At 50.8% G+C, this 27,130-nt stretch overlaps 1 protein-coding gene across 8 annotated transcripts in view; it reads right to left on the reverse strand.

Annotated features, from left to right (window-relative positions):
* The window catches only part of MAMLD1 (mastermind like domain containing 1), a 116,098-nt gene that overhangs the window by 15,176 nt on the left and 73,792 nt on the right, over positions 1–27,130 (reverse strand). For 3 of the 8 annotated variants that reach the window (XM_073799546.1, XM_073799547.1, XM_073799551.1), the window contains exon 3: positions 23,486–25,195. In XM_073799546.1, the coding sequence (XP_073655647.1) occupies positions 23,486–25,195 (1,710 nt within the window). Of the gene's footprint in view, positions 1–21,273; positions 21,397–23,485; positions 25,196–27,130 lie in introns of all 8 variants that reach the window. The other 5 variants (XM_033849654.2, XM_073799549.1, XM_073799548.1 and 2 more) reach the window with 3 other exon arrangements.

Raw genomic sequence — 27,130 nt, forward strand, 5'->3', positions numbered from 1 at the left:
AGGGTCTCACAGCTGTGCAAGGGCTGCTGGGTGGGCTATCGTGTGACCCAGGTGTTGTCTTCCTTTTGTAACAACTGTATCCTAAAATGAGAACTCCAAGTTGAGGGATTTCTGTTCTGATACATGTGGTACAGGGAGTGGGAGGGTCACTAGAGAGATTCTGCAAGAAAACCTCTAAGGTAGCGCCAATCCTATCATTCGCTGGATCTCTTCTGTAAATTTGCATTTTGTAAAAGTTTCCTTTCAGCTTTTCTGGACTTTTCCTGTATAAATGTGTATAATTGACCTCCCTATCCCACCCCTCCAGGCGGTCACAAAGCACCGAGCTGATCTCCCTGTGCTATGCGGCTGCTTCCCACTAGCTATCTACCCTACGTTTGGTAGGGTGGGATAGGGAGGGTGGGAGGGAGGGAGACGCAAGAGGGAAGAGATATGGGAACATATGTATCTGTATAACTGATTCACTTTGTTATAAAGCAGAAACTAACACACCATTGTAAAGCAATTATACCCCAATAAAGATGTTAAAAAAAATCAAATAAGCTTAAAAATGTAAACATCACATTTAAACTTGTAAATTTCACTAAATATTTCAAACTATAATTGCAAACTTAATACATCTGGTTTTGTTAAAACTTCAAAAAACTGTGTATAATTGAATGTTAGTATTTCCAAGTTTAAATGTCTGGAGCTGTTTTCCGTGGGGCATTTTTGCAGAGTGGCCAGGGCTGTGCCCATCATTGGTAACGCTGGGTTATAGACAAGGAAGACTGCACGTCTGGTCAGGCTACTTGGGCCCCTGGGAATCAGCCTACGAGCAAGGTGAGGTCAAGGGCACTGCTACAAGGAGCGTCACGGACTGGGTCAAAGGATACCAAAGCTCTCGAGAGTCCAGAGCCTCTGGAGCCAGGCTCTGACAGCTTCTGCAAGGCTCCTATCGTCTCATGATGACGAAGGTGACGATGATGAACAGCTACCATGTCCAAAGCATAACCCTTCTGCTTATGCGCACCGAATCCTCCCCCCATCCTGTCCAGTGTCTCCCCACTGCATGCAGTAAGCACTGCTGACAGGCCCCGGGGTTCCAAAGAAGCCATCCGACTGACCATCACATTCAGGCAACCGAGGAAGGGCGCGGCAGGATTTCCTTTGGAGACTTCCGGATCGAGACGGCAGACCTAATGCATGCACCTAAATTCAGTCCCTCGCAAAGCCCCACTAAAAGTCCTGTGAGGGGTTGGCCTGGTTTGGTTTTCAAAAACACAATCCTGCAAGGATAAGGCGAATGCATTAGCCCAAGCTCAAAGGCAGCTAGGCCAGGGTTAACTGACTCCACGGCCCCAGGGAAGCTGAATCACAGAATGGCAGAGGGGAAAGTGGAAAGGCAGCTTGGTCTACGTGGCAGGCTCAGGAAAAGCAGCCCCAGGTGGCCTCTGGAACTGGCAGGTGAAGTGCACGTGGGTGGCCAACACAGTGAGGCAGATGCCTGGATGGCCATCCCGCCTCCACAGCCCTGGGTATCTGCCTCTCCTCCTCTCTGGCAGAGATCTGGCTTGACCATTTGCTGCTGAATTTCCTGCTCTGTCTTCCACATCCTGCTGCCCGGATTTGCTTCACCCCACAGAGGTGTTCTCTGTTGACCTCCACCTGGAAGCTGGAGGGCCTGGAGGCAGGCTGTGGCGAGATAAAGCCCTCGGGCCAGATTCCTTCTGTCTGTCCGGTACCACGCCCATGACTCCACCAGGAGCCCTGACGGCGGTGGGCTTTACACATGGCCGGATCCGTGGTACCTTTAGTCACTGACTTCCCTAAGAGGGGAGCAGCTTCTCTTCTGGAAGCCTCCACTGGATGGTGGCACCGTGACCCTTTGCTGCCTAAGCACCTAGATGGTGCCTGCCACTTGGTTCTTCAAAACAAATCGATCGCTTGTTGAAGAGCTCGTGAATAAGTAGTGGAACTACATAGAAAAGCAAGAGAACGTTGGAATCAAGATAGTGGTTAATTCTACCAGAAGGGGCACATGGCAGCAGGGGTGCGGGGTCTACTCGGGGGTCGACCATGTTCTATTTCTCAACCTAACCAGTAGTGACACAGGTTTTCACTTTATACTTCTTCAAACTGTTCATATAGGCCTTGCATACTTTCCTGTATCTATGTCACGTTTCACAATAAAAGGAAAAAGCTACATACACAGCTTAACGCCAGTCATGTGAAATACATATTATGGCACAGAAAAAAAATAATGTGTATTCCAGCATGTTAACAGCGGTTATCCCTGGCTAATTTATACATTGTATATTTATGTATTTTGTTATCTCATGGGATTTGTGTTTTCGCTACACTTTTCTGCATTTTCAAAGTTTACTACAAAGAGCATATATTGTTCTTGTAATCAGAAGATCTTAAAACATATTGAAAAAAGACAAGGTCTCCATCTAAGATTGAAACTGGTAAGGATGAACACGAAAGAGATGGGACGACCCATCTGTGGGAATCTATGCAGAAAATAACGACCTAAAGAGACTGGTGATGCCCCTAATCTAACTAGAATGAGCTCGAAGGTCACCAAGGAGCCGTGGGTAGGTTCCTAGCGTTGGCACTCAGATAGCTGCTATCTCTCTCTGGGAAGAGGGAGGGCTTCTAAGATACTGTGAGTGTTCTATTTCTTAATCTGTCCTGGCGGGTACACGGGTGTTGGTTTTATTATTTTGTTTTATATGCTCCTCTGTAGCTATCCTATAGATTAAAAAACAAACCAGGACTCATGTAAGTAGAAAATATGATGGTGTGTCAAAGGAACAACAAGTTCATGTAAAATCATCATCATTTAGGTTTAAAAAGTCACTTTGGAATTTAGATCTTCTTTTCTTTTCTGTTGCCGATCCCAGATCTTTCTGGAGATGCTCCAGTTGCTGGGGAACGGGGTGGGATCAGCACACTCTTCATGGGGTTTCGGGTGGCCTGGTGTTGACAGTCTGAATTCTTGTCAGGAATGCCAACCATTCCAGGGCTCAGGATTTGGGGTCTTCCTTCTTCCCTGGAAGATTTTGTCCATATAGATACACAAGCAGGTATTCCAATGACAAATGAGCCTGTGCCTTCCTGCTACGCCTCTCTCTCACAGCAACCTGGGTTTTCTTCCTTCCCCACTGGTATGGGAGCAGGGCATCATTCTCTGCTTTCCTTTTACTGAAGGCCTCACCTTCTGTCTTCTTCTGACCCATTCTGTCTCCCTGGGGCTAACTCCTCTCCCTACGACCCTAACGTGCTTTTCGTAACTCGAGGGAAATGAGAGATCACCTACTCAAGTCATCTTTCTCAAGAGGAGAAGGAGAGGGCCCATGGTTTGCTCAAGATTACCAAACAATGGCTAAGCCTCACCCTAGGAAAACCATCTTCCTGATCACGTTCTCTCCCCTGCCAGGTGAGCATTGGTGGTTGCTGGGGACGGAGGGGAGTGGGTCATGGGGTGTTATTGTTTCATAGGGACAGAGTTTCAGTTGTACATGATGAAAAGAGGTCTAGGGATGGCTGATGGTGATGGAGGGCACAACAGTCTGAATGTACTTAATACCACTGAACTGTACTCTTGAAACTGGCTAAGATGGTAAATTTGACATGATGCGTATTTTACCACAATTAAAATATTGGGGGCAAAGAGATCACCAAGCAAGTTAAAGACAGAGAGGCCGAGTGTCAGAGAGACCTACAGAGAGCGTCTATCCGCACTGTTTTGCAGGGACTCAGTCTCTGAGCGTGGAGCCCTGCAACGCCACCCTCTGAGGACCCTGGTAGGTATGGACCCTGAGTCTCATGGTAGGGAAGAGCCTTGCCCCAAATCAGAGAAGACTAGAACTCACCACTCCAGATGCCCAGTCCAAGGTGCCTTCCGAGTCCTGACCCAACTGCATCGCTCTCTCTACCCGACTCTCTGAAACCTCTGCCTTCTTTTTCTTGTTTCATCTGGAAGCGAGAGCTTTCACTGCGACGGCCTCCACCAGAGGCCAGCCGGCCTGGTCCTCAGCATGTCCAGGAGCAAAGGACAGTCTCATCCCCCTCTTCTCCGCGCTGCCCTCCACCTTCCAACCATTTGGCCTCTGCCCTCCCCAGTGCCGCTCGCTTTACAGTTCTGCCGTCCTCATAAACGGCCACTTAACCCAGATGACACGGATGTAGGTCAACAACCTGGACTCTGAGAGTTGTCACGTACTGGCATAGGAGAGGGGGCTCTTTCCCCAGGGAATTTGGAGGACATTCCCATCCGCTTACAGCAAAAACCCATCTACTTGACTTGGCAGTAGGTGAGCTGAGAACTAATGGAATCGGGTTAAGCCAGCAGCACCAATCAGCGAGGAGAGCAGTGAAGGGCAAGGGAAAGTTCCAGAGTGGGAGGCAGGAAACCCGAGGTCTAGGCTTAGCTCCTTCATGCGCTCGGCAGCTGGGTGGCCTCAGGTAAGTCATCTTATCTCTCGAAGCCTCAGCCTCCTTACGCAGTAAGTAGGGATGACATAGCGCCCGCTGCCAGGGGCTGTCGTGAGGACCGGATGAAAGGACAAGGGGCAAGTCCCCAATATGGGGCTCAGTGCAGTGTATGCAGTTGCGAGGGCCAGTTCCACCCTCCATCCCCACCCCGACTACTATTAAGAGCTCTGGCCTGGAAGTCAGGTGACCTGAGTTTAGTCTGGGCTTTGCTATTCATTTTATGAGCTTAAGGAAGTCCCTTTCCCTTTTGCGTCTGCTGAGATGATTATGTGGTTTTGTTTTTGTCCTTTGTTCTGTTCATATTGTTCATCACATTGATTGATTGTCACAGGTTGAACCAGCCTTGCATTCCTGGGATAAATCCCACCTGCTTATGGTGCATAATGCTTTTCATATGTCACTGGGTTCGGTTTGCTAGGGTCTTGTTGAGAACTTTTGCATCTCTGTTCATAAAATTTGTTTGTCGTCTACCTTCTCCTTTTAAGGTCTCAGTGTCCCCATCTGTAAAATGATGTAAGAATTCTCCATGGGCCTGGCTGAACCTTTCTTGGAGTTGCTGTCTGAGACTCCTCATACCCAGTCTTCCTCTGTCCCACAGTCGTCACAGGCCACCTGCTTTGTGGTTTGAGGCTCTCCCCACCTTCTCTCTTTTTTTTTTTTTTGTGGTACGCGGGCCTCTCACTGTTATGGCCTCTCCTGTTGTGGAGCACAGGCTCCGGACGTGCAGGCCCAGCGGCCATGGCTCACGGGCCCAGCCACTCCGTGGCATGTGAGATCTTCCCGGACCGGGGCACGAACCCATGTCCCCTGCATCGGCAGGTGGACTCTCAACCACTCCGCCACCAGGGAAGCCCTCCCCACCTTCTCTTGCTCTCTCTCCCTTTAGCCTTCACAGGCTCTCCCTGCCCCATACATTTCTTGCATGTCTAGTGTCATACTGGTGTCTGCCTTTTGGTAGGTCCAAACAGGCACAAAGGAGCACTTGGTTACTTAGTTCTTCTCTCTGCCAGACATAAGAGGAAACCCTTTTTCCTCACCCTCTGACCCTCCCACACTGCCCCAGTGAATGACCACGGTGAGCAGTGAGGAAAATGAGAAGTGCTCACCTGTCTCCTTCCTCAAGCACTTGCCTCACAGCTCAGAGAGTTAATTTTTGTGGAAGCTTTATTATAGTTTCTGTAGATTTTTTGGGCTACATATCTTTTTTTTTTTTTTTTTTTGCAGTACGCGGGCCTCTCACTGCTGCGGCCTCCCCCGTTGCGGAGCACAGGCTCCGGACGCGCAGGCTCAGTGGCCATGGCTCACGGGCCTAGCCGCTCCGCGGCATGTGGGATCTTCCCGGACCGGGGCACGAACCCGCGTCCCCTGCCTCGGCAGGCGGACTCTCAACCACTGCGCCACCAGGGAAGCCCTGGGCTACATATCTTTTTTGGTGACTTTCCTTCCTTGCCCCACTTATGAATTGGTTGTTTTGAAAAAGACAATGGGGAAACCCCAGACTAATCTGCTTTCCAGGGTTCCTGGCTAACTTGGGCGTTAGTTGGGCTCTAGACTGTCTCCAGCTGCCCAAGTCCAGCAACTCTCAGTAAACACAGCACACTTTGTCCTGTGGAGAAGGTTCTGGTCTCCACCATACTGCGGTCTCTCCTTCATCAGGGCCTTGCAATCCAGCAAATGTGTGGATTATAGGACTGTTCAAAAGGAAGAAGGGCTCCGGGAGCCAGACAGACCTCCTTCAAAGTCAACATCTGCAGGGTATACTTCTGGTCAGTTTGTAGACTTCATCTGCTTTCTCTCAATAAAGAATTTTCAGGTTTGGTTGAATTTCATTATAGTAGGGAATAATAGTAGGGAATTACAGCATTGGGGATAATAATAATAGGTAATAATAGTAGGGATAATAGTAGGGAATTACAGCATTGGGGATAAAAAGCGTACGATGTTCATATCTCATTCCTATATCTGAAGCCACCCGTCTGCTTCAAGATGCAGAATTTGTGAGCCCAGAGTCTGAGCCAGGAGTCAGGAGACTCGGGCTGTTGCCTGGGGCCAGGCATTTCAGGGCCTCGCTAGACTCACACCACCCCAGGGGGAAAATGTGGGCTTCGCCCAGACCAGCTCTCTAGGCCCTGCTGGGTGGGGCATGCTGTGAGCTGCGGGGGCTTCCACTGACTTCACCCAAATGCCTATCTCCAAACTATGGGTGTGGGAGGGGTGAAGCTGGGTGTTCAGGAAGCTGCTGTCTGGAGAGAGGAGGCCCAGGGTGCCTGGTAGGGAGATACCTAGTTCCCAGGTGCCAGGTTCCCAGAGAGAAGGCAGGAGGGGTATGAAATACTTGGCTGTAGTTGCCAGGGACGCTGAGGCTCTCTATCCGTGTGTTTGTTTCTTCTGACGGCTTGTCTGTTTCGTTCCTTTGGAGCAACCATCACTGCACACAGTAGAACGTATAGTATAGACCGTTTGATAGCTTTCCTCGTAATAAAATACGGTGGCTGGAATCTGCTCACAGCCCGCCTCTTATAGCATTCGTGCAACACGGATTTACTGAGCACCCACCAGGATCCAGGCCCTGTGCTGTGATAACACTGGTGGATAAAGCAGAGATGGCGTTGCCCTTGTAGAGCAGGCACGTTCGTGTAATGCACATCACTTAAACGGGATTTGTAACAAAGGTGGTAAGTGCTATACGGGAACACTGCAGAGAACAGGCAACAGGAGAACCCAGCCTGGCTGGGGTGAGGGGTTAGTTAGAGGAGGCTTCCTGGGGGAACTGAACTTTAAGCTGTGACCTGAAGGACTAAGAGATGTTGTCCAGGTGAGGGGGTCCTGGGCAGACAATTGGCAAAGTTCTCAAGTCAACTTTAGCTACATCACAGCTTCCCCCAGTGCCACTCCTATCCCAAGACCCGATGGATACGCAGATTATGTAGGGAGGAGGCTTTCAAAATGAGGCCTAAGGATCTGGGTTCTCCCTGGAAAAAGGGCTGCTTTCTGGAGTCACACGGAGTCAACCCAAAGAACATCGTGCTGCAGTGGATGGGGGCGGGGAAGACGGATGAACAGTCTATGTATTTCTATTCCTAACTTATTAAATTCAAGAAAGTTGTTGGCTTTCCTGAAGCCTTAAGCCCACTTGCTGAAAATCAGATAACAAACCGAAGCTGGGGGTCTGAGATGTTCTTAGCTATTCACATGGTAGAGTAGGGTGTGTCCCATTTATAAAACAATCTGTTGTAAATCAATGTAGAACGGAAGAGGTAGCTAAGAAAAAGCTGAGTCCCAAACGTCAGAATCAGCAGGGCCTGTGGAACTCATCTACACCAGAGGTTCTCAACGTGGGAGTCGCTGGGCCAGCAGCAGCTGTTAGAAATGCACATGTCTGGGTCCCACCCAGACCTACCGAATCAGAAACACTGCAGGTGGAGCCCAGGACTCTGCATTTTCACAGATCCTCCAGGACACACTCCAGAGAGAACCACAGCTTTAATCCAACCTTCTTGTTATACAGAAGAGGAGACTGAGACCCGGAGAAGCAAGGAACCCCTAAGCCCGTGGATGCTGGGCTCTTGACCACCGTGCGCTGCTTTCCAATTGCTCCTTTCCAAACGGGAGCTCCTTTTTTTTTTTTTTTTTTTCCTCCTGTCCTGTACTTCTGCTTTTTCTCTGCCAAGGTGAGCGCGATGGCCGGGGGTCCCGGGAACAGGAGGGGCTATGCTCTGACCAAACTGAGGGGATGGCACGACATCTGCAGTTTCTGGATCGGAACTGAACCCCTCTGGGGAGGGAGTACATAGGTTTTCTGGAGGAGTGAGCATTTCGGGAGGCACGCGCATGGGAAAGAGGGAGGGTATGGCTGTGGATGGCCAAAGAGGTCGATTGCAGCAAAGACAACTGATGGCTAAGCTGGCGCCTAGCTCTCTTGCTCTCATTGCCTTCCACAGTTTCCGTTCAGGCGGCCTCACTTGCCCCACGTGCCTATGTGCTTTGGGGAAACCTCGCTCCACCTGGGCTTGCAGAGGCTGGGCACCGAGCTCCGCTTACACGAAGCAGAATGGTAGGCGTGTGATCCATTCAGGCCACTGAGCCCAAAGTGCCAGAGGCTTTCTGGGAAAGACACTTCTTTGCTCTGCTGACAGCTTCTCAAAGCAGCTCTCTCTTCTGCTCCCCTGGATGAGGGCAGGAGGAGGCCTGCAGCCCCTGGAGGTGCTGAGGGCTATCATGTGCCCACAAGGGGGAGCCGGCCTGAAGACGAAGCCAGTGCTCCGGAAGGCCGGATAGACGGCAGGGAGGAGACGGCATCCTCGGTGACACTACCTGAAGTTTGCCCAAGAGCCGGCCTTCCACTTACGGGACTCAGTCAGTTCCCTTTATTGTTGAAGTCAGTTCCCTTTATTATTTCCTGCTATTTGCGACTCAATACATCCTAACTGCCAAAGACTCTAGCCTGGCCTGGCCCCTCAGACCTTCACGACGTCTGCGTCACACATCCAGCCTCACGCTGGAGGACAGCCCATCTCTGACGATGAAGCCTGGGGCCTGTGGGACCCTGCTCAGCCTTGAGTCATCTTCCTTTACCCACAGACCAGTTCATCTAAAGATGAATGCCTAAGCTGTCTGTACAACATGATCAAGCAAACGCATCGAGTGCGGATCCCACATTGCAACCTTGGGCTCTTCGCTCAGATCTCAAGTGTGGTACTCAAGCTCTTAAATACTCTATTTTGCATTAGTTGAATGTGATCCACGTTTTAGCAGCAATAATCTAGCTTAACAACATTATGAATTCCTGGATCAAATTCAATTCCGACGCTAACTCGAATATGTACTTTGTGGCTTTCTGTGAAGAAAATAATTGATGATCCAAACTGGAATTCATCTATAGCAAATTAGCAAATTACTGGCACCGAACTCCTAAATTTTTAAATCCCTTGAAAAGTCCAAGACCATACCAGAAAGTCGAGATTTGATTTCAGAGGTAATAACTGTAAACAAAAATATTAAAAGCCTGTAAGAGGTGTCGGTGACTCGGGTGCTGATGGCTCTAGGAGGGTTCATTCTCTTTCTCAAACCCTAGTCCAATATTATATCAAAACTTTATCGATTAGCAGATATACACTACGGTATATAAAATAGATAAACAACAAGGACCTACTGTATAGCACAGGGAACTATACTCAATATCCCGTAATAACCTATAATGGAAAAGAATCTGAAAAAACATATATAAATGAATCACTTTGCTGTACACCTGCAACCAACACAACATTGCAAATCAACTATACTACAATAAAAAAAAGGAGTGCCAAAAAAAACACCCTTGATCTACTGCAGAGTGGGAATGACCTTCCTGCTCTCCCCTGCGCAGGGCTCACGCACCTGGAGCACTTGGGTCAGTCCAGTAAAGCCTTACCCACCCAGAGGGCCTCACGCCAATGCCCTGTGCTCAGTTCAGAGAGAAATAGTCAGGAAACGGGCAGAGAATTGGGGGTGGCAGGGAAGATTCAGTGGGAACATCCCAGTTGTCTTTAAACCTCTGAAGGGCTCTGAATTCTCAGAGAGCATATTGGACTACAATGTCTTTTTTTAAATTTTTAAAATTTTATTTATTTTTCTATACAGGAGGTTCTTATTAGTTACCCATTTTGTACATATTAGTGTATATATGTCAATCTGGACTACAATGTTGATCAACCTCACGATTTTGTCATTTGTTTCCAAAAATGGGGCATATGGAGAAGGATTCTAAACTCTAAACTGGACGTTATTCTAGCTCTGACGAGTCACAGCATATTTGTTGCTCGCAGCGGAGTCTGGTCAGTTCCTGAGGCCATGAGGTCATTCCGATAGTCGGCTGACATAGTTTCATCAAAGGATGGGTCCTCTGTTGCAATCCTGCCTTTTGCAGTGAGGATGGGGTAACTACGGCGCTTGGAAGAGCAGTACTGCCCACCGGCTGCTGAGGAAAGGGCCAGGCAGAGCAGATCTATACGATGCTGGAGCTCTAGGAGTTCAGAGGGAATCGGCAGGGTCAAGGCCATTGCCAGAGGCTGCCCTTTTCAACCCCATTCTGCTACTTTGATCTGTACCAATCTCGAACTATAACAGCTGATATAGCAATAGGGGACATCAGGAGATCTTTCTGGAGGGTGCCAGGAAGGAATCTCTGTGATGTAATTATTCTGCTAAAGAAGACACTTCCAAATGAAAAGTGAACCAAGCAAATAGAAGAAGCTATCAATACAGCTGTCAAAATGACAAAAACAAACAAATCAAAACGAAACCCCCAAAGATCATTTCCACAAAGGATATAAAAATCTGTGCTCATGAACTAGTAAAAAAAAAAAAAAAAAAAAACCTGTTAATTCTTTTAAACCAATGGGGAAAGCTTATTCAAATACAACCAACTGTTCTTATAAGTTAACATTTAAAGTCTGACAGGACAAGAACATACACCGAGCAGCCTTCAAAACTGAAATTGATTGGGTTACGTTAGGAATAACAGTGCCGCCCCAGAGCGGCATAAGCGAATCTGAACTGGGGAAAAAAGCAATGGAATGAGTGGCCTGAATTTCTAAGCCAGCTTTTTTTTCTTTTCTTATATCATGTGCTGCTATCATTGTGGTATGTGAAATAGCAGCCAGAGGTCTTGTTTGTCCTTCTAAAAGGCATGAAACAACCGCTACCGCTGCAACAGAACAACCAGTGCAAATTACCCCTGGAGATCCAAAACCGTGTTATTTGTTAGAGTTTGAAGAAATCAGATGTATTCAGATAGTGCACTTGTAGAATTGTAGGCAAGTGCCTGTCCTCGTGCTGTTGGCAGACAAGAGCCCCAACTGGACCAGAAAATGTCTCACAGTCACAGTCACGGGGTAGGGACCCTGCGTGCAGAGGCGGAGCTCTCCCTTCAGTCCAACACAAGAATCTGAGTTCATCAGCCTCCTGGGCTTCAAGGATTGGGGATTTCTACCAATAGTTACTCTAAAACACTCAAAACAATCTCAGGAGCTTAATTCTCAGAGGCCAGCAGATGCAATCGGTTTATAGGTTGATTCCTTCCTGCCTTCTTCCAGTCATTCGTTCAAAGGCTCCTTGAGCTCATGTTTACAGACCTAGATAAGACATCATATGCCTGAGGAATCTGCTAGCAAATGGGGGCACAGGCAAGACACAAATGACTCTGATTAAAAAGTGGACACTGCCAGGCCCTGAAAGGCAGAAACCGAAGGTCTTGAGAGCTGGGGTGTGAGTGGGGACACAGTGACCAGGTGTGTCAACTTCCCAAAAGTCATTTGAACAATGACTAGAGGCTCCTGTTTCCTACTTTGTGTGTCAGGGTCAAGCCTGGTTCGCACTGTAGCCGAGACCCTTAACTCTTTCCAGAACTCTCCCCCAGGGCCTAGCACTTGCTCCAGAGGGACACTGTGCACAGACAGTGAGTCCCTCGCATTGTTCTGTTGGCTCTTGTATTAATCAGCAAACTGTGAGCCATCCTAGTATTTCTAGGCTTGCACATGCACCAGAGAACCCATGAAGCCAGTGGGCTTTCTTACCCCATTCCGGAGCAGAGACCCCATTCTGTCTATATCACTTCTTTGTTCCCCCATCCACATGTTGTCACTTCTCTAAAATGCCCAGAAAAGGACAGAAGTTGTGATCGATTTATCAGGAAAGTTCTTTCTAAGCATTGGCTATGCCCAGGAACCCTACGCCGGGCATGTTAACACGCATGCACTGAGTGAAAAGGGGAAGTGCATGCATTCCCTAAGTGCACACGTGTCACTAAGGCATCTAAGAAGTGCAGCCGGCCTGCACAGAAACATGGGTAAGGTACCTGTGCAGTCAGTACTCTCCTCTCCATGAAGGAAGACAGGCAGCTCAGCTGCTGCCACCTCGACATCACACGTTAATATTATCAAAATTAAATACTGCCTTGACTAGGAGAGGATTAGCTCATGTTTTAAAATTTGTTTTTCCTTTTCTTTTTTTCTTGCTGTTAAACTGACTTTTTAATTTAATTTTATTTATTTTGTGGTACGCGGGCCTCTCACTGTCGTGGCCTCTCCCATTGCGGAGCACAGGCTCCGGATGCGCAGGCTCAGCGGCCATGGCTCACGGGCCCAGCCACTCCGCGGCATGTGGGATCCTCCCGGACCGGGGCACGAACCCGTGTCCCCTGCATCGGCAGGCGGACTCTCAACCACTGCGCTACCAGGGAAGCCCACAAACTGACCATTTTAAGTGCCTAGTTCCGTGGCATTAAGTACATTCGCAGTGTCCTGCAGCCATCGCCACCATCCATCTCCAGGACTTTTTCATCTTCCCAAACTGAAACTCTGTCCCCATTAGGCATTAACCCCCAGTGCCCCGGCCCCAAGCAAGGACCACTCTGCTTTCTGTCTCTATGAATCTGACTCCTAGGTCCCTGTTATAAGTAGAATAACATGGTGTATGTCCTTTTGTTGATTGATGGCTGATTTCACTCAGCATAATGTCTTCAAAGTTCACCCATGTTGTAACAGGTATCGGAATTTCCCTCCTTTAAAGGCTCAATAATATTCCACTGCGTGGACGGATCACATTCTATTCATCCATTCTTCTCTCTGTGGACATTTTGGTTGCGTCTACCTTTTGGACATTGTGAAAATGCTGCTATGAACACTGGTGAACAGATATCTGTTCAAGAACCTGCTTTCAATTCTTTTGGGTATATACCCAAGAATGGAATTGTTAGGCCATATGGTAATTGCATGTTTAATGTTTTGAGGACCCACCCTACTGTTTTCCACGGCAGCTGTACCATCCTACATTCCTACTAACAGTGCATATGGTTTCCAGTTTCTCCACATCTCACCAACACTAGTTTTTCCTATTTTTTAAAAAATGATAGCCATCCTAATGGGTGTCAAGATTTTGTTTTTTGACGACATGAAACTAGAAAGCCATGTTTGAGAGCTTTGCCTGTTCACGTTTTCTAGAGCTCATCTTTGAAAGTGTTGCCTGATAGAGGGAAAGGTCATGGAATTGTTCCCACTTACTGCCACTCAAGGGTGGTTGGAGGCCTCCCACATCTTTCAAAGCTTTGTCACATGGAAATAAATGATCATTATGCAAAACTGTCAATAAGGAGTCCACTTTCATCTACTGGCCTCCTGAGTCAGCTGGCTTGGCAAATTCTTTTCACGTGCCACCCAGACATGGGCCTGTAGAAAAGTCTGGGTCCCCACAATTCTGCTCACTTCCTCTGCTCAAAAAGGGCCAAACATGGTAGCATGCTGCAGGGGGTAAGGCCAGATAGAACCTCTGCACTTAGCTTCAAATCCAAAGCTCCCAAAAGCAAAGCGAGAGTTGGAGTAATTTCTGATGAAGTAGGGCTATGCATCTTTCAGGCTCTGAAGGTCACATTTAGGCCAGGACTTTGTGATCATTTCCTGGACTGCCCACTTCCCCTTTTCCCGTGCACCTAGCTCTCCATCACTGAGTCAAGGTCTACGGGCTCCGTGTGAGTCCACGCTGCCCACTTTCTAATCTAACATGAAACTCGGTTCACATGGGGCGAAGGACCGAAGGATGAAAGAAATGGAGAAATGCTGCCCCTTTCTTCCACTCTCTGTCTTAGAAGCTGTTATTCCACTGGGAGTCAGGAGCCAGGGAAGGCTCAGCTCGGGGCACTGCATGGGCTCTCAGGACCACCATGCACGCACGCGGGCCTGGGGTGGAGGTGTGATCTCTTTGGACCTTTACGCTGCTTTTAGCTCTCAACAACCTCACTGATTTGGCTGGGAGAAGCTAACATGATAAGCCCTCATCCAACAACAGCAAATCAAAACCTAAACTTTTTCAACTCCTTAGGAAGAAGCAGAAACTCTTTCTCTGGGGGTGGGGTGGGGTGGGCTGCTTTCATTCGCCGCTCCCTTCAAGCTCACAAGACACAAGTTCGGAGCATACGCACGCTGTTGCTTTGCCCAGCAGGCCCAGGTTGTGGGATTTGACAACCCCCAAGGGACAGAAGAGGCTGAAAGTATAAACGGGCTTAGGAGAGGTTTCCATAAATTTGTGCTACGGGGCCATGAATGGGTTTGAGAGAGGGAAGCTGGGGAGGGTGCAGGAAGGAGGGGCAAGGATGCAGTGCAGCCCCCTTAGGACACATCCCTTGCTCGCCCCAAGGGTCACATCTCTGACCTGCATTGCTCCTCTGGCGCCATCCTGCACTCAGCGACAATGTTGGCTGTAGGTGTTGGGTCACAGCTGAACGGTGCAAATCCACTGTGACCCTCCATCTGCCCTAGACATTTTTTCTATTTTGCTAACTTTTCACTTGGGGTCACAACAGTAGCTGACCACTTCACTTTCAAACCTGTTTTATGCGTGGAAGTGGACGGCCTCTCCTTGAGGTAGTCTACATTTTGGGTTTGTAGATATTCATAAGCAGTTACAGTTTAAAGGAACATAACACAATGATTTATTTCTGTCCTCTTCGACTCTTTGAAAACTGAAATCAGATTCCTTTCCTTGCTTTACAGTGACAAATATGCAGCGGGTTTCAATGAACTTAGTATAAAATAATCTACATATTTCATTTTTAAAAGTCTCACTTTTGGGCACCCCAACTTCAGCAAAGTTTAGTGTTCCTTTTCAGATATGTAAAGACAAAAGGAACAAACAAAAAACCAAACAAAAACTTCACGGGAGGTTTCTGAAAATGGCTGCCTTTCCAGCTCTCATGGGTCAATTGTCAAACAATTAAAAATTAAGGCTAGTGATCGCCATTAAGGAGGCATCTGAACTGGGGGGCTTTGTGCATCCACGTTAATTTTGGTGTTGACCTTACTAAGTGATGGATCATTACTCCAGGGGCAAAAAGTAACGCTGCCTCATTGCAATGCGACGTCTCACTTATTCCTCAGCCTCCGACACAGAAAAAGCTTGGTGTTTAAAAAGTTAGCATTTGATAGGCAGCTCATTTAAAATTTCCACTTTTTGAAAAAGGGACATAGCTTTGAGGTGGAGGATCATTAATGGTACTTAGAAACCAAAAAAGAAACTAAGAAAAAAATCTGATTCTTGGTAGCATTAGTACCAAGTTCTGAGCCTGCGTTTTGCCAAACAGACTTTCATTTCCTGGCAATTCAGAGTGGTTAAAACAAAACTTATTCAACACAGAGATGTCGGTCTCTAAATTATCAAAATGTATATTACAGTAAGTCCCCTACATATGAATGAGTTCTGTTCTGAGAGTGCATTCGTAAGTCCAATTTGCTTGAGATCCAACAAAGTTAGCCTAGGTACCCAACTAACACAATTGGCTATATAGTACTGTACTGTAATAGGTTTATAGTATTTTTCACACAAATAATACAGAAAAAACTAACAAAGACAAAAAATAAAGAAATTTTTTTAAAAAAAATCATTGATTTATTTATTTTTGGCTGCATTGGGTCTTCACTGCTGCGCGCGGGCTTTCTCTAGTTGCGGCGAGCGGGGGCTACTCTTCGTCGCAGTGCGCGGGCTTCTCATCGTGGTGGCTTCTCTTGTTGCAGAGCACGGGCTCTAGGCGCACGGGCTTCAGTAGTTGTGGCTCGCGGGCTCTAGAGCGCAGGCTCAGTAGTTGTGGTGCACGAGCTTAGTTGCCCAGTGGCATGTGGGATCTTCTCGGACCAGGGATTGAACCTGTGTCGCCTGCATTGGCAGGCAGATTTTTAAAAAAATTAATTAATTAATTTATTTTTGGCTGCGTTGGGTTTTCGTTGCTGCATGCGAGCTTTTTCTAGTTGTGGCGAGCAGGGGCTACTCTTCATTGAGATGCGCAGGCTTCTCATTGCAGTGGCTTCTCTTGTGCAGAGCATGGGCTCTAGGGCGCAGGCTCAGTAGTTGTGGCACGCGGGCTTAGTTGCTCCGTGGCATGTGGGATCTTCCCGGACCAGGGCTCAAACCCATGTCCCCCGCATTGGCAGGCGGATTCTTAACCACTGAACCACCGGGGAAGTCCCGGCAAGCGGATTCTTAACCACTGTACCACCAGGCAAGTCCCAAGAAAACATTTTTAATCTTACAGTACAGTACGTTGAACAGTACTGTAGTACAGTACAACAGCTGGCATACAGGGCACGTGTGCATCTTTGTCTAATTATATTTCCTCCCAAAGCAGCTAAAAAATGTTTCACCAAATTAAATAGTTCTTTGCTGCCCAATTTAAAAAAAGAAAGGAAAAACTAAGCTTGCATGTACAATCATGCTTAAATACAAAATAAAGATGCTTAGGGACTTCCTTGGTGGTCCAGTGGTTGAGAATCCATCTTGCAATGCAGGGGACACCGGTTCGATCCCTGGTTGGGGATCCCACGTGCCGCAGGGCAACTAAACCCACGCGCCGCAACTACTGAGCCTGAGCGCCACAACTAGAGAGAAGCCCGCGTGCCGCAACTACGACCCAACACAGCCAAAAATGAATAAATAAATAAATTTTTAAAATAATAATAATATAAAAACAAAATAAAGATGCTTATTCAGGAAAATGTCCTCATGTCTGGTAGAGAAGACGTGTGCAAGGCGAGGCTGGAGCTCAGACACATGGGCTCTTTGAAATCTGACTTTCCTGCCCCGCTTCTTCCTTAGTTCAGCCCAGAGCTTCCCCCAGAGGCCTCTGCTCTTGCACTTCAGCAGTACTAACCTTTGAAATGAAATCTGTGATGCTTCTCACCAGGATTTGTAAAAGACAAAGGCGAAGAAACTTTCCTCATTACACGGGGAGCAGTGCCGCCCTGCCCTGCCTCTTAGCCTCAAAACAGCAGAAGAATTAAGGGAAGCTGGTGAAAGGACTTTCAAGTCCAAGGTCACAGGCCCTTCCTTGACAATGTGCGGTACATCTGGCAAGATAGTGGTCACTTGCTTTTAAAGGGTCATGAACGATGTTGAGGCTAGGAGCAGACTCACGCTGCCATTTCTCCTGACTCTCTTCCTCCAGTGGAAAATGGAGCCGGCATAACTTTGACAAGATGAGGGAATTCTCTCGGTCTAACTAACCTGGTTTTATCATTTTGGTTTTCAATGGGAGGTCACGGTGTGAAGGGAAAGATTTTAATTTGCAGTGTTAATCGAGACAGCAGTTATTCACGGTTCTGCTCTACCGAGCAGTCGAGTCCAACCTCGGAAGTCCAAACCAAGTGACCACGATGAACCAGTGCTCCTGGCGGCGTTGGCGCCGGGTGGCTGGCAAGGCTGGCCCTCACTTGCCCTTCATTCTTTCTCTCCGCCCATCAGCAGCAGTCCCTCTGGATCTAGAAACCCAGGCAGCCCTCGGCCTGTTGCAAGCGGCGGGATTGGGGCCCAGCTGAATGCAGGCAGAATGTGTTACTGCCGTTTGGTACTCAGCACACACGCGGGATGGTGCAGCCCCCTGCGTGGCTCCCTCTGCCGCCTGTGCTTGGAGGGAGAATGGCCAGCACCGTCCCCTCCCCACTGGCCAGGGTGCTCGGGAAGCTGCAGCCGGGCCTGGCTGCTCTGCTCCTTTCGGGGGTCACCAGTCTGTGTCCGCCACTTGGCCTCCCTGACACCCCACGGCTGGAGCGCACTTCCCCGCCCCTCCTCTGCGAGCCACCAACACTGGGAGCCGGAGAGGAGCCTGGCAGTCTAAACGCATTCCACTGAGTGCCGAGTTTCAAGAGCTTTCTCGACACAGTAGAGCTAACATCGGTGGAGCGGGATTGTGTGCCAGGCCCTGGGCCAGGCACGTTTACCTCACCTCGTTGAATCCTCTCAGCAGCCCCATTTGATAGGTATACAAGTATCTTCATTTTGCAGATGGAGAGACTGAGGCACGGAGAGAGGAAGGAGCGTGCCAGATGAAACAGCGGCAGAGCCGGGATTTGGACCTCAGCGATCCAAGCCTCAAGCCCAGTCCCGGGGCCCGCACCCTGCCAGGAAGCAAGGGCCAAGGCCCCGCTGTCCCTGGCTCTGTGCTGTCTCCCTCCAGGCCCTGGGTGCCGGGGGTGCTGCGCTTCAGAGGCTCAGTTCCCAGGGACAAGAGGCACCCACGGGTGAGGGTGACTAGAGGGCTTCCTCACGGTCCCACTTCAGGCCGAGGTGCCCAGATCCCCCTCCTAGGCCCAGCCCTCCAGGAGGGTGGATGGCAAGTTCTCCTAATGAGCCCGCGCCTCCACCATTGCTGGGTGCTCACTGCTGCCTAAGCATGGGAGACGGGCGGCTGGCATTCAAGGCGGAAGACGGGGCAGACGCAGGCGAGGGCTCGTCCAGCCTTCCCAGAGGCAGGCTCAGGTCCCCGCTCTCGCCCCTCTCAAAATCTCTCCAAACGATATCACGCGCCTCTGGTCTATTTCTCTGCAGCTGCCCACCCCCCCACCCCAGCCTGCCTCAAGGATCAGATTTCAGGCTTTTTTGTTCTTATTCCAACTGGCCACCATCCTCGTTCCTCCTCCCCGCCATGCTACACTCCCAGCTCTGCAATCGCACGTGCACCCAGGGCGCCCTTGCTGCCTCTTGCTTCCCCGACTCTTCCAGAGCACAGGTCTCATCTCCTGGACAGAACTGTTTCTGTCTTTGAGTAAATGTCAGTTCCTCAGCCAGTGGCTGATAGTCCAATTGAAGTCCTAACCGTGATGTTCACAACACCCTACGGTATCCTCAATGGTTTTCAGCGAGAAGGGGCATTCCATTATGGAAACAAAATTCATTTTGCCTCGCTTCGATTAAAAACAGAGAGGAGTCACGCAGCCTTGGGAGTAGGGTGGGGAATACAGTGAGGAGATTTGGGGGCCTTGGAAGTCACCACACCAGGGCTGGGTGTCACAACTCCATAGTCCCTTCCTTAATAATTCTAGGTCCACCTCCCTTATCTGTAACTTCAAGCCCCAAAGCTCTGCAAACCTATTTTAGTTCTGTAAATTCGGTGCCAAAATTTATTTGGGAACAAAACTTGACCTGGGCTTCGTTAAATATTCATATTTCTCTGCAAAAATAATAAAATGTGCCCCAGATTCCACCGGAGGGTTGTGTCATATTTGCTATATGCACCATATTACTTTTCTAAAGTCCCCAAAGTTCTGAATTTGGAAACGCGTCTGACCCCAGGGCTTCCAGATCCAAGTCCGGGAGCCCACGCCTGCCGTGCCTGGGTGCAGAGTGTGGGCCGGGCAGGGGTCTGAGCGGTATCGGTTCAGCATCTCCTGTCTTTCAAGGCCCTACGCGATGGGGCCCATCCCTCTCCCCAGGTACAGCTAAGGCTCAGGGGGCTTAAGTGACACTGCTCTTGGCACAATGCCCACTTAGAGTTGGTGTCCGGACTTGAACCCCAGTCTGTCTGCCTCCAGCGCCCCTGCCATGCTGAACTGCTGCCCTGATGCCAGATGGCATTTACCTCTTACCTTCAGGGCAAGCAAGCGGGTCACTGAAATTGGATCACTCACGTAACTGGTAAGTGAAATCCCCCAAGCTGAGAAAGGCTAGTCTGAACATAAGAATGAGCTCCTTGCGGCAGCTGGACTTGGCATTTCTGGTTTAAGATGAATGCCCAGTCCTTCCGTGGTAACCGCTACCGTCCACGGAGGTGCGACGAGCTAGTCAACGCCGTCCAGGGGGTAACGAGTGTTTCCCGAGGCTCAGCTTGGCCATCAGTAAAACACAGCAAGTTCTCCCTGCTGGGAGCAAGAAGCATGTACTTCCTCACCACGGGGGCCTCAAACACTCGCCTCTTCCTTTCTTCCACCTTCTCCTGGCCAAGTGACCAGAGCTGGGTTCTTAGGCCTTAAACTGAATGCGGAAAGGCCATGGGAAGGAACAGCGGAGCTGCTGACGTGCCCGTTTGGAGGCTTCGTCAGTGCATTTTGGCTAAAAGAATGCCGTGCACGGAGCAGGGTGCTGGGAAGCGGGGCGGAGCCAGCGTGAAAGCGCCGAGGCGGCCCGTTCCCCTCGCCCAGCGGGCCTGCGGTGGGCTAGGCGGGGCAGGGCCTGGGACAAGAAGAGCCCACGAAGCTAGTGAGCCCCGCCACTGCCGTCCATCTCACTGGCAGGCGTGGGGTCTGGAGACAGCACTGCTCATATTCTGTCCTGACACAGCCCCAGGTTTGAGAACCACCTTAGCCCCCAGGAAACAGATCTGGAGACTTAGGACGAGGAGTCAGGCTTTCGTTGGCAGGTTTTGCGCCAGGCTCTGTTTGGAGTGCTTTCGACGCGCTGAATCGACGCTTTTAATCCTCAAACAACCTACCATCACACCCACTTTGTAGAAGAGGCAACAGTTAGGAGGTCAAGGCAGGAACAGAGGGCTCTGGAGGCCCCCGTGCGTGGGGTTACAAGTGTGGGCTCTCTAGCCGGACTCCCTGCTCTGGCCCCGACTTGCTGTGTGACTGTGGGCAACTCTGGGGACTTCTCTGTGTCTCAGTCTTCTCAACTTTAAAGAGAATGATAACAGCCCCTACCTCTGAGGACTAAGACAAGAAAAGGCAGGTGAAGTCCCAGGTAGCACACTCAGCCCCTGGGCACTGGCTAGTGCTGGCCGGGAAGGCAGCTCCTGGCGGCAAGAGCATCCCATCGGGGAGCCCAGCCTCTTGCCTCTGTCGGCGGAGATCACCTGAGCCCCTCCTGACCTGGGGAGCTTGGCTGCACGCGCTTTCTCCCGGACACTTTCTCCAGCCCCACCTAGGGAATCAGTTGGGTGTGATTCTCACGACCCTAATCATTAAGGCTTCTCTCTGTGAGCCAGCTGGTCTGGCTCCGAAGCAACAGTCAGGCTACACATGTTCCCCACTGAACACAAAAGAAACCAAAAAGGCTCACAATGTTAGACGGTGACACGGCTCCGGGCTGAGGCTCTTTCCTGCTAGGATAAGGGCTCCAGTGCTGAAGCTGGCACTCCCCCAAGCCAGCTGCAGAAGTCCACGAAAACAGCTGGCAACAGGCCTATAACAAAACCAAACCAAAGTGCTCCTGAACTGTGGACAAGGGCCGGCCGCTCACCCTGGCCACCCCCACGGGCGCTCCCCTCGAAGGACCGACCCCTGGCGTGGAGTACTCTGCCTGGTGATACTCCACGAGACCTGGATGAAAAAGACACGGTGTCTCTCCTCCGGGGACTGCTGCGGCCATGGTCATCCAGGGCCCTCAGCAAAGAGGTCAGCCCCCACTGGGAGCTTCCCTTGGGCCACATTCCCAGACAAGCACTTTACAGCCACCTACTCCTTGGCTTCTCTACAGAAGAAGGAGGCAGAGTGGGAGGCGGAAGTGCAGAGGACAGCTGGGGCAAAGCTTCCCGGGGGCGGGGGGTGATAGTGACAGAGCCTTAGGACCTGTAAGAGTGGGACAGGAGAGCAAAGGTGGGCAGGGAAGGCCGGACACAGGCAACAGTGGGAGCCAAGGCCAAGGGCGCAGAGTGGGCCAGGAGTTGCAAGCACTTTGGGGCCCGAGGGACACCGAGTCTAAGGAGGTAGATGGAGTCACAGCTTACGGGCCTCCAGAATCTTCCGAGCAAGTGTGAACATGGTCAGGTCTGTGTCACAGCAAGGTAATTCTCAGAGAAACGGATGGTTTATTGGAACAACCAGTTTAAGAATCAACTGTACGAGTTCGGACGAAGAATCAAGAGGGCCTGAACTCGGGCAGGCCTGAGAGCAATGGAAAAGAGGAAGCACGAAAGACGGTATTCGGGGCAGGGAGACATCTGACGTAGTCCCCAGGGATCTCTGGTACCCTCCCCAGCCTGTAATCCCCTGCTGGTACTCACATCTTCATGCTCGCGTCTAATGAACAGAATACTGCACACGTGATGCAATGTCACTTCCCAGGCTAGGTTATACAGACTGTGACTTCTGACCTGCTGGCACTCCCCCTGCCTCTCTTCCTGGCACATTCTCTCTTGCTTGCTCTGACGAAGCTGGCTGTCATGTTGTGAGAGGCTCTATGAAGAGGTCCACGTGGCAAGGAACCAAGGGAGGCCTCTGGCCAGCAGCTCATGAGGGACTGAGACCTCAGTCCAACAACCCACAAGGAACTGCTTCCTGCCAACAACCACAGCAGTGAGTCTGGAAGCCAGTCCTTCCCAGTTGAGCCTTAAGATGACTGCAACCTTGTGAGAGACCTGGGGCCAGAGGGCCCTGCTAAGCTGTGCCAGGATTCCCAGCCCCCAGAAACTGTGAAGTTACGTATGTGTCTTGTTTTAAGCAGTAGTTACGGGCTAACTTGTTACGCGGCCATAGGTAACTAATACAGGCAGGGGTCAGAACAAGTGAAAAGTGGGAACTATGATAGACACTGCCCAGGGAGAAGTAGCTGAACTGAGTGACTGACAAGACTGTAGGAGATGAGAGAGACATCATGGGGATTTTGAGAAGAGCATGGGCTCTGGAGCAAGCCCGCCTGCCTTCAAGTTGCTGCTGGGCCTCTCGCTAACTGTGTGACTCTGGGCGAGTCATTTCAACACTCTGAGCCTCAGTTACTTCGTCTGTAAAACGGGGATGGTAAGAGTAACTACCTGACACGTCTCTGACAGTTTCATTTAGGACCTGCCTCAGCACCTGGTGCAGGGGTGGATGGCACGCTGCCGCTGCCCAGCAGACGTTTGCTGTGACACTTCTAGAAGGCTCGGTGTGCAGCCTCATGCCAGCTGGGAGAAAATTTAAATGCTTCAGTGCCATTTCCTTGCATCCTATGAAGGCTTCACTGGTCCTGGGTGAGGGGACGTGCCTCACAGCCCAGTTCTGTGTGATTCTGACTCGTCTGCCCTGGTTCCTTCCCCTGGCGGCACCTTGTGGGTGAACTTTTCTCCCAGGGAAGCTAAGCAACCTGCACAGGAACTGAAACCCTAACCTTGACCTCATGAATACTGCGCTTCGACTGCGCAGAGTAAGTTGGCTTCAATAGACTTTTCCAGAGTGAAGTCCACTCTCAAAGAGGGCTACAGCCTGGATCTGCCTCCAAAGGCGGCTCTCAATACATGAAACGTGGTTCTTATTTCCAAAACCAAGGGACGCAACCAGAGATGAGACCGGCTTACCTGTCTGGGCAGAGAAGGCATGGAATCCGAGGCCACCGACCGCTGAACACGCTGCGGCTGCTGCGTCACGTGCTGCAGAAGGAACGAAGCGGCGTCCGGCTGCTGCTGCAGCTGCAGGCTGGCTGTGGCCGTGGACGAGGCCGTGGCAGAAGAGGCCGGCGTCAGCGTCGGCTGCTGCAGGTAGTGGAGCAGGGCAGGCTGCCGAGACGCGGCGGGCACCGAGGGCATCTTCGGGGGGCCCGGCTCAGAGACGAAATGTGACAAGGGCTTGGTGTGGCCGAAAGGAAAAGGCTCCGGGGCTCCCGGGCTGGGGGCGGCCAGCCCCTGCTGCATGATCAGGCTCAGGGTTCTGGGCGAGCTGGTGGCCATGGGCTTGAGGAGGGTACTGGCTGGCGGAGGCGGAGGTGGCGGCAGCTGCAGCTGCGGCTGCTGCGGGCCGAGCGGATTGCTGGTGGGAGTGAGACTCCGGATCAGGGGGCACTGTGGGGTGAAGGACTGCTGCGGCAGCCCGGGGCTGGACAGCTTCTCTGGGCGGTAGGGAGTGGAGGGCCCCGGGTTGCTGGTGGGCAGAGTGGATATCAGGTGCCCTTGAGGCTGTTTGATGGTGGAGGACACCAGGTTGGCAAGGATGGAGGGCTGCGGGCTGAACTGCGGCTGCTGCTGGAGCGCGGGGCTGGGGAGCTTCTCGGGGGCATAGGTCATGGCCGGCCCCAGGGCAGCGCCGCTGCTGGGCGCCACGCTGGACAATAAGGCATTGGGAGAGCCCTGCAGAGCGCTCGATGACATGCAGGACACCATGAGGCCCTGAGGGCTGAACGGCTGCAGCGGCTGTGGTGAGGGCAGCGGGCGGTAAGGTGGGGAGAGGCCGGGAAGAGGCAGGCCGGACCAACTGGGAGCGGGGCCCTGCTGCTTCGTACTACAGCCCTGCTTGCTGGCCGCCAGCACCTTCAGCTGGTGGGCGTGATGCCACTGAGGCACCGGGAGCGGTGGCAAGGCAGCCGCAGGGAGCGGCGCCTGGACCTGGCTCTTGGCCTGTGCTGTTGAAGAACTGGGGGAGACCATCTGCTTACTGGTGGAGGGAATGGCGTAGCTGATCCCCGCAGAGGAGGGCGGGATTTGAAGCGACACCCCCGGGACCTGGCTGCAACTTGAAGCGAAGTCCTTGCTGGAACCAAGGCTCTCCAAGTGTGGCATCTGAACCGCAGGCTTGGGAGTCACGCCTAGGGTTGCCGGGGGGTGATCTAAGACCAGCGGTTCTTCCGGCTTGCTCCCCAGGATTTTTTCAAGGTCGAGCTCACTCGGAGAAGGTTCTTGAATTTTTGTTAGCTCCTCCAGCAGATCTTGAAGCTCCTGGTCCACAGCAGGCACAGTGTTGGTCTTGTCATAGTAAGAAAGAGGGGGGCCTTTCAGTCCCATTTCCGCAGTTGGTGGTACCACAAACGGTGAGCCCATTACGCTGCCGTTCATGGGGTTATTTTCGAGAAGTAATGAATGACCAGCCGCTCCCATCGCTGCAGAGCCAGGGTTCATGGGTAACGCAGGAACCTGCAGCTCTGCACAGGCTGTGCTGGGATGATGAGCGCCGGGGCCCATCGAAAGCGTGACGTCTTCAAGGCATGGTCTCTTAATTTTATTAGGGTAACCTCCTTCGGCCATGCCTGAAAGCTGGAAAGTTTCTCCTTCCTGCCTCCTCTTAATGGTTCCCTGTGGCTGGAAGAGAAAAGAGGAATGGGAAGGAAGGGAGGGAGGGAGGGAGGGAGGGGGGAGAGAGGGAGGGAGGGAGAGGGAAGGGGGGAGGCAGAGGAATGTTTATAAAGGCTTGGCACATTAAAGCTATTGAACAGGAAACTTGCAAGATAAAACAGATCTCTCAGTTTCAAGACTTAGAAAGAGTTGTCAAAACTATACAATACAGCCTATTTTTAGAACCATGATGCTTGTTGTTTTGTTGCTGTCTTTCATTTAGACTGTTGCGTTACAGTTCAAATAAAGCATTATGCTGTCTCTACACCAAACACTACAGAAAGTCACGCGAAGGATATTCTCTGCCCACTTAAAGGAGCTTTCAGCGGAACTATGCAGACATTGGAGGGCAAAGGAGAATCGCTAAGAAACTTGCAATTCCCACCTGTCTACTGCTAACCTGATTTTTAAAAAGGAAAAGCGTGACGTAGACGTTGAACTTTTAGGTTGCTTCCCTGTCTCGGTTAAATGCATCAGGCTCTAGTGAGTGAGAAAATGGGATAAAGCAGAGGCTTTGGAGGAGTGAAGTAGATCTGGCGTGTTCTTTTGGGCAGCTGTCTGAGAGACACTGTTTGGAGCGTGACACAACTGCGTAACAGTCACTATAGCACGGTTCCATTGATCTGTACACACACACACACACACACACACACACACGCGTGCATGCACATACACACACATTTCTACGAGTGCACAAAAACACCTTGCAAGAAAGTATATGCAACTCTTTGGAGTAGTCGTCTTTTGGGGGTGACTGGAAACTCACTTTCTGTTCTCTGTATTTTTCTATAGAAGCTTGTTTTTAATGGAATGACTTACACTCCTCCACCAAAAAAGTATAAAGCTATCTAATTAAGAAATGCCTCTGTGCAGATGTATCCTCAGGTCGGGGAGATAGGAAACAACAGGAAAGGGCCCCGATCTGTGATCTGCACTGGGGGAACTGCCCGCCATTTATAAAAGCCTAGCCTTTGGGAACAAATCAAAGAAGTTACTGATGCAGTATTTCCTACACTTTCAAGGCTTCATACAGTCATCCGTGGCTGTCTTGTAAATGACCATGACCTGCAGTGAAGGGGAAGGGAGTGGAGCGCAGGATTATGTGTGGGAGGAGATGGGCTTGGAAATCGCCTAAAGGCCAGCGCTCTACCAGATCCATTTCCCCTGAAGCACTTTTGCACGAAGAAACCTCTTTCCAGCTTTGAAGTCTTACTGGGACATCCGGTGCGGATCCTCTGACGTCCCCTTACGCTTGCCTCACTGGAGGGTCAAGGCGTGCGCGAGGGCCACCTACTAGCACGACAGTGGTCATGACTCTTACAGCAGAGTGAACGTCAAAAGATCCCCTAGGGCTGCACATCTGGAGCCTTGGCAGCCATCAGATGCACTTAGAAACCCCCAGATTCCCAGGCTCTCCTACCACAGCTGAACTGCTTCAGTCTCCTCCGGGCCGGGGCCCAGGAACCCAAGGTTTGTTACGGCTCCCTGGCTGGCTCTCAGCGGACTGCCAGCTTGAGAGCACGGGTGCAGGCAGGATGGCCTAGGGCCCTGGTCCCGAGGCAGATGCAACCACTACGTATTGGCCTCCGCACAGAATCTCTTGAGTTCTGTTTCTTCATTTGTAAAATGAGCGTCATTTCAGTTCTCATCTCATGATGCTGCTTGGACTATTACACGAAACGGGACGGATTCCGTGGTACCTAGAGGACCCTCATTAACTAGTATCTGGCATTACAGAGGGTAGATCTGGAAGTGCTCTGGGAGTCCAACCCTGGCCTTTAAAGACAGGGAGGGACCCTGAGACCCTGGGATGGGCAAGGCTTGCCCCGAGCGGCTCAGCTAGAGGGCCCCAGGGCCTGCCACCGTCACTCGGCTGTTCCCTGACCCGCAGCCTCCATCCTC

Source organism: Tursiops truncatus, chromosome X (genome assembly GCF_011762595.2).
Source record: "Tursiops truncatus isolate mTurTru1 chromosome X, mTurTru1.mat.Y, whole genome shotgun sequence".
Taxonomy (NCBI): domain Eukaryota; kingdom Metazoa; phylum Chordata; class Mammalia; order Artiodactyla; family Delphinidae; genus Tursiops; species Tursiops truncatus.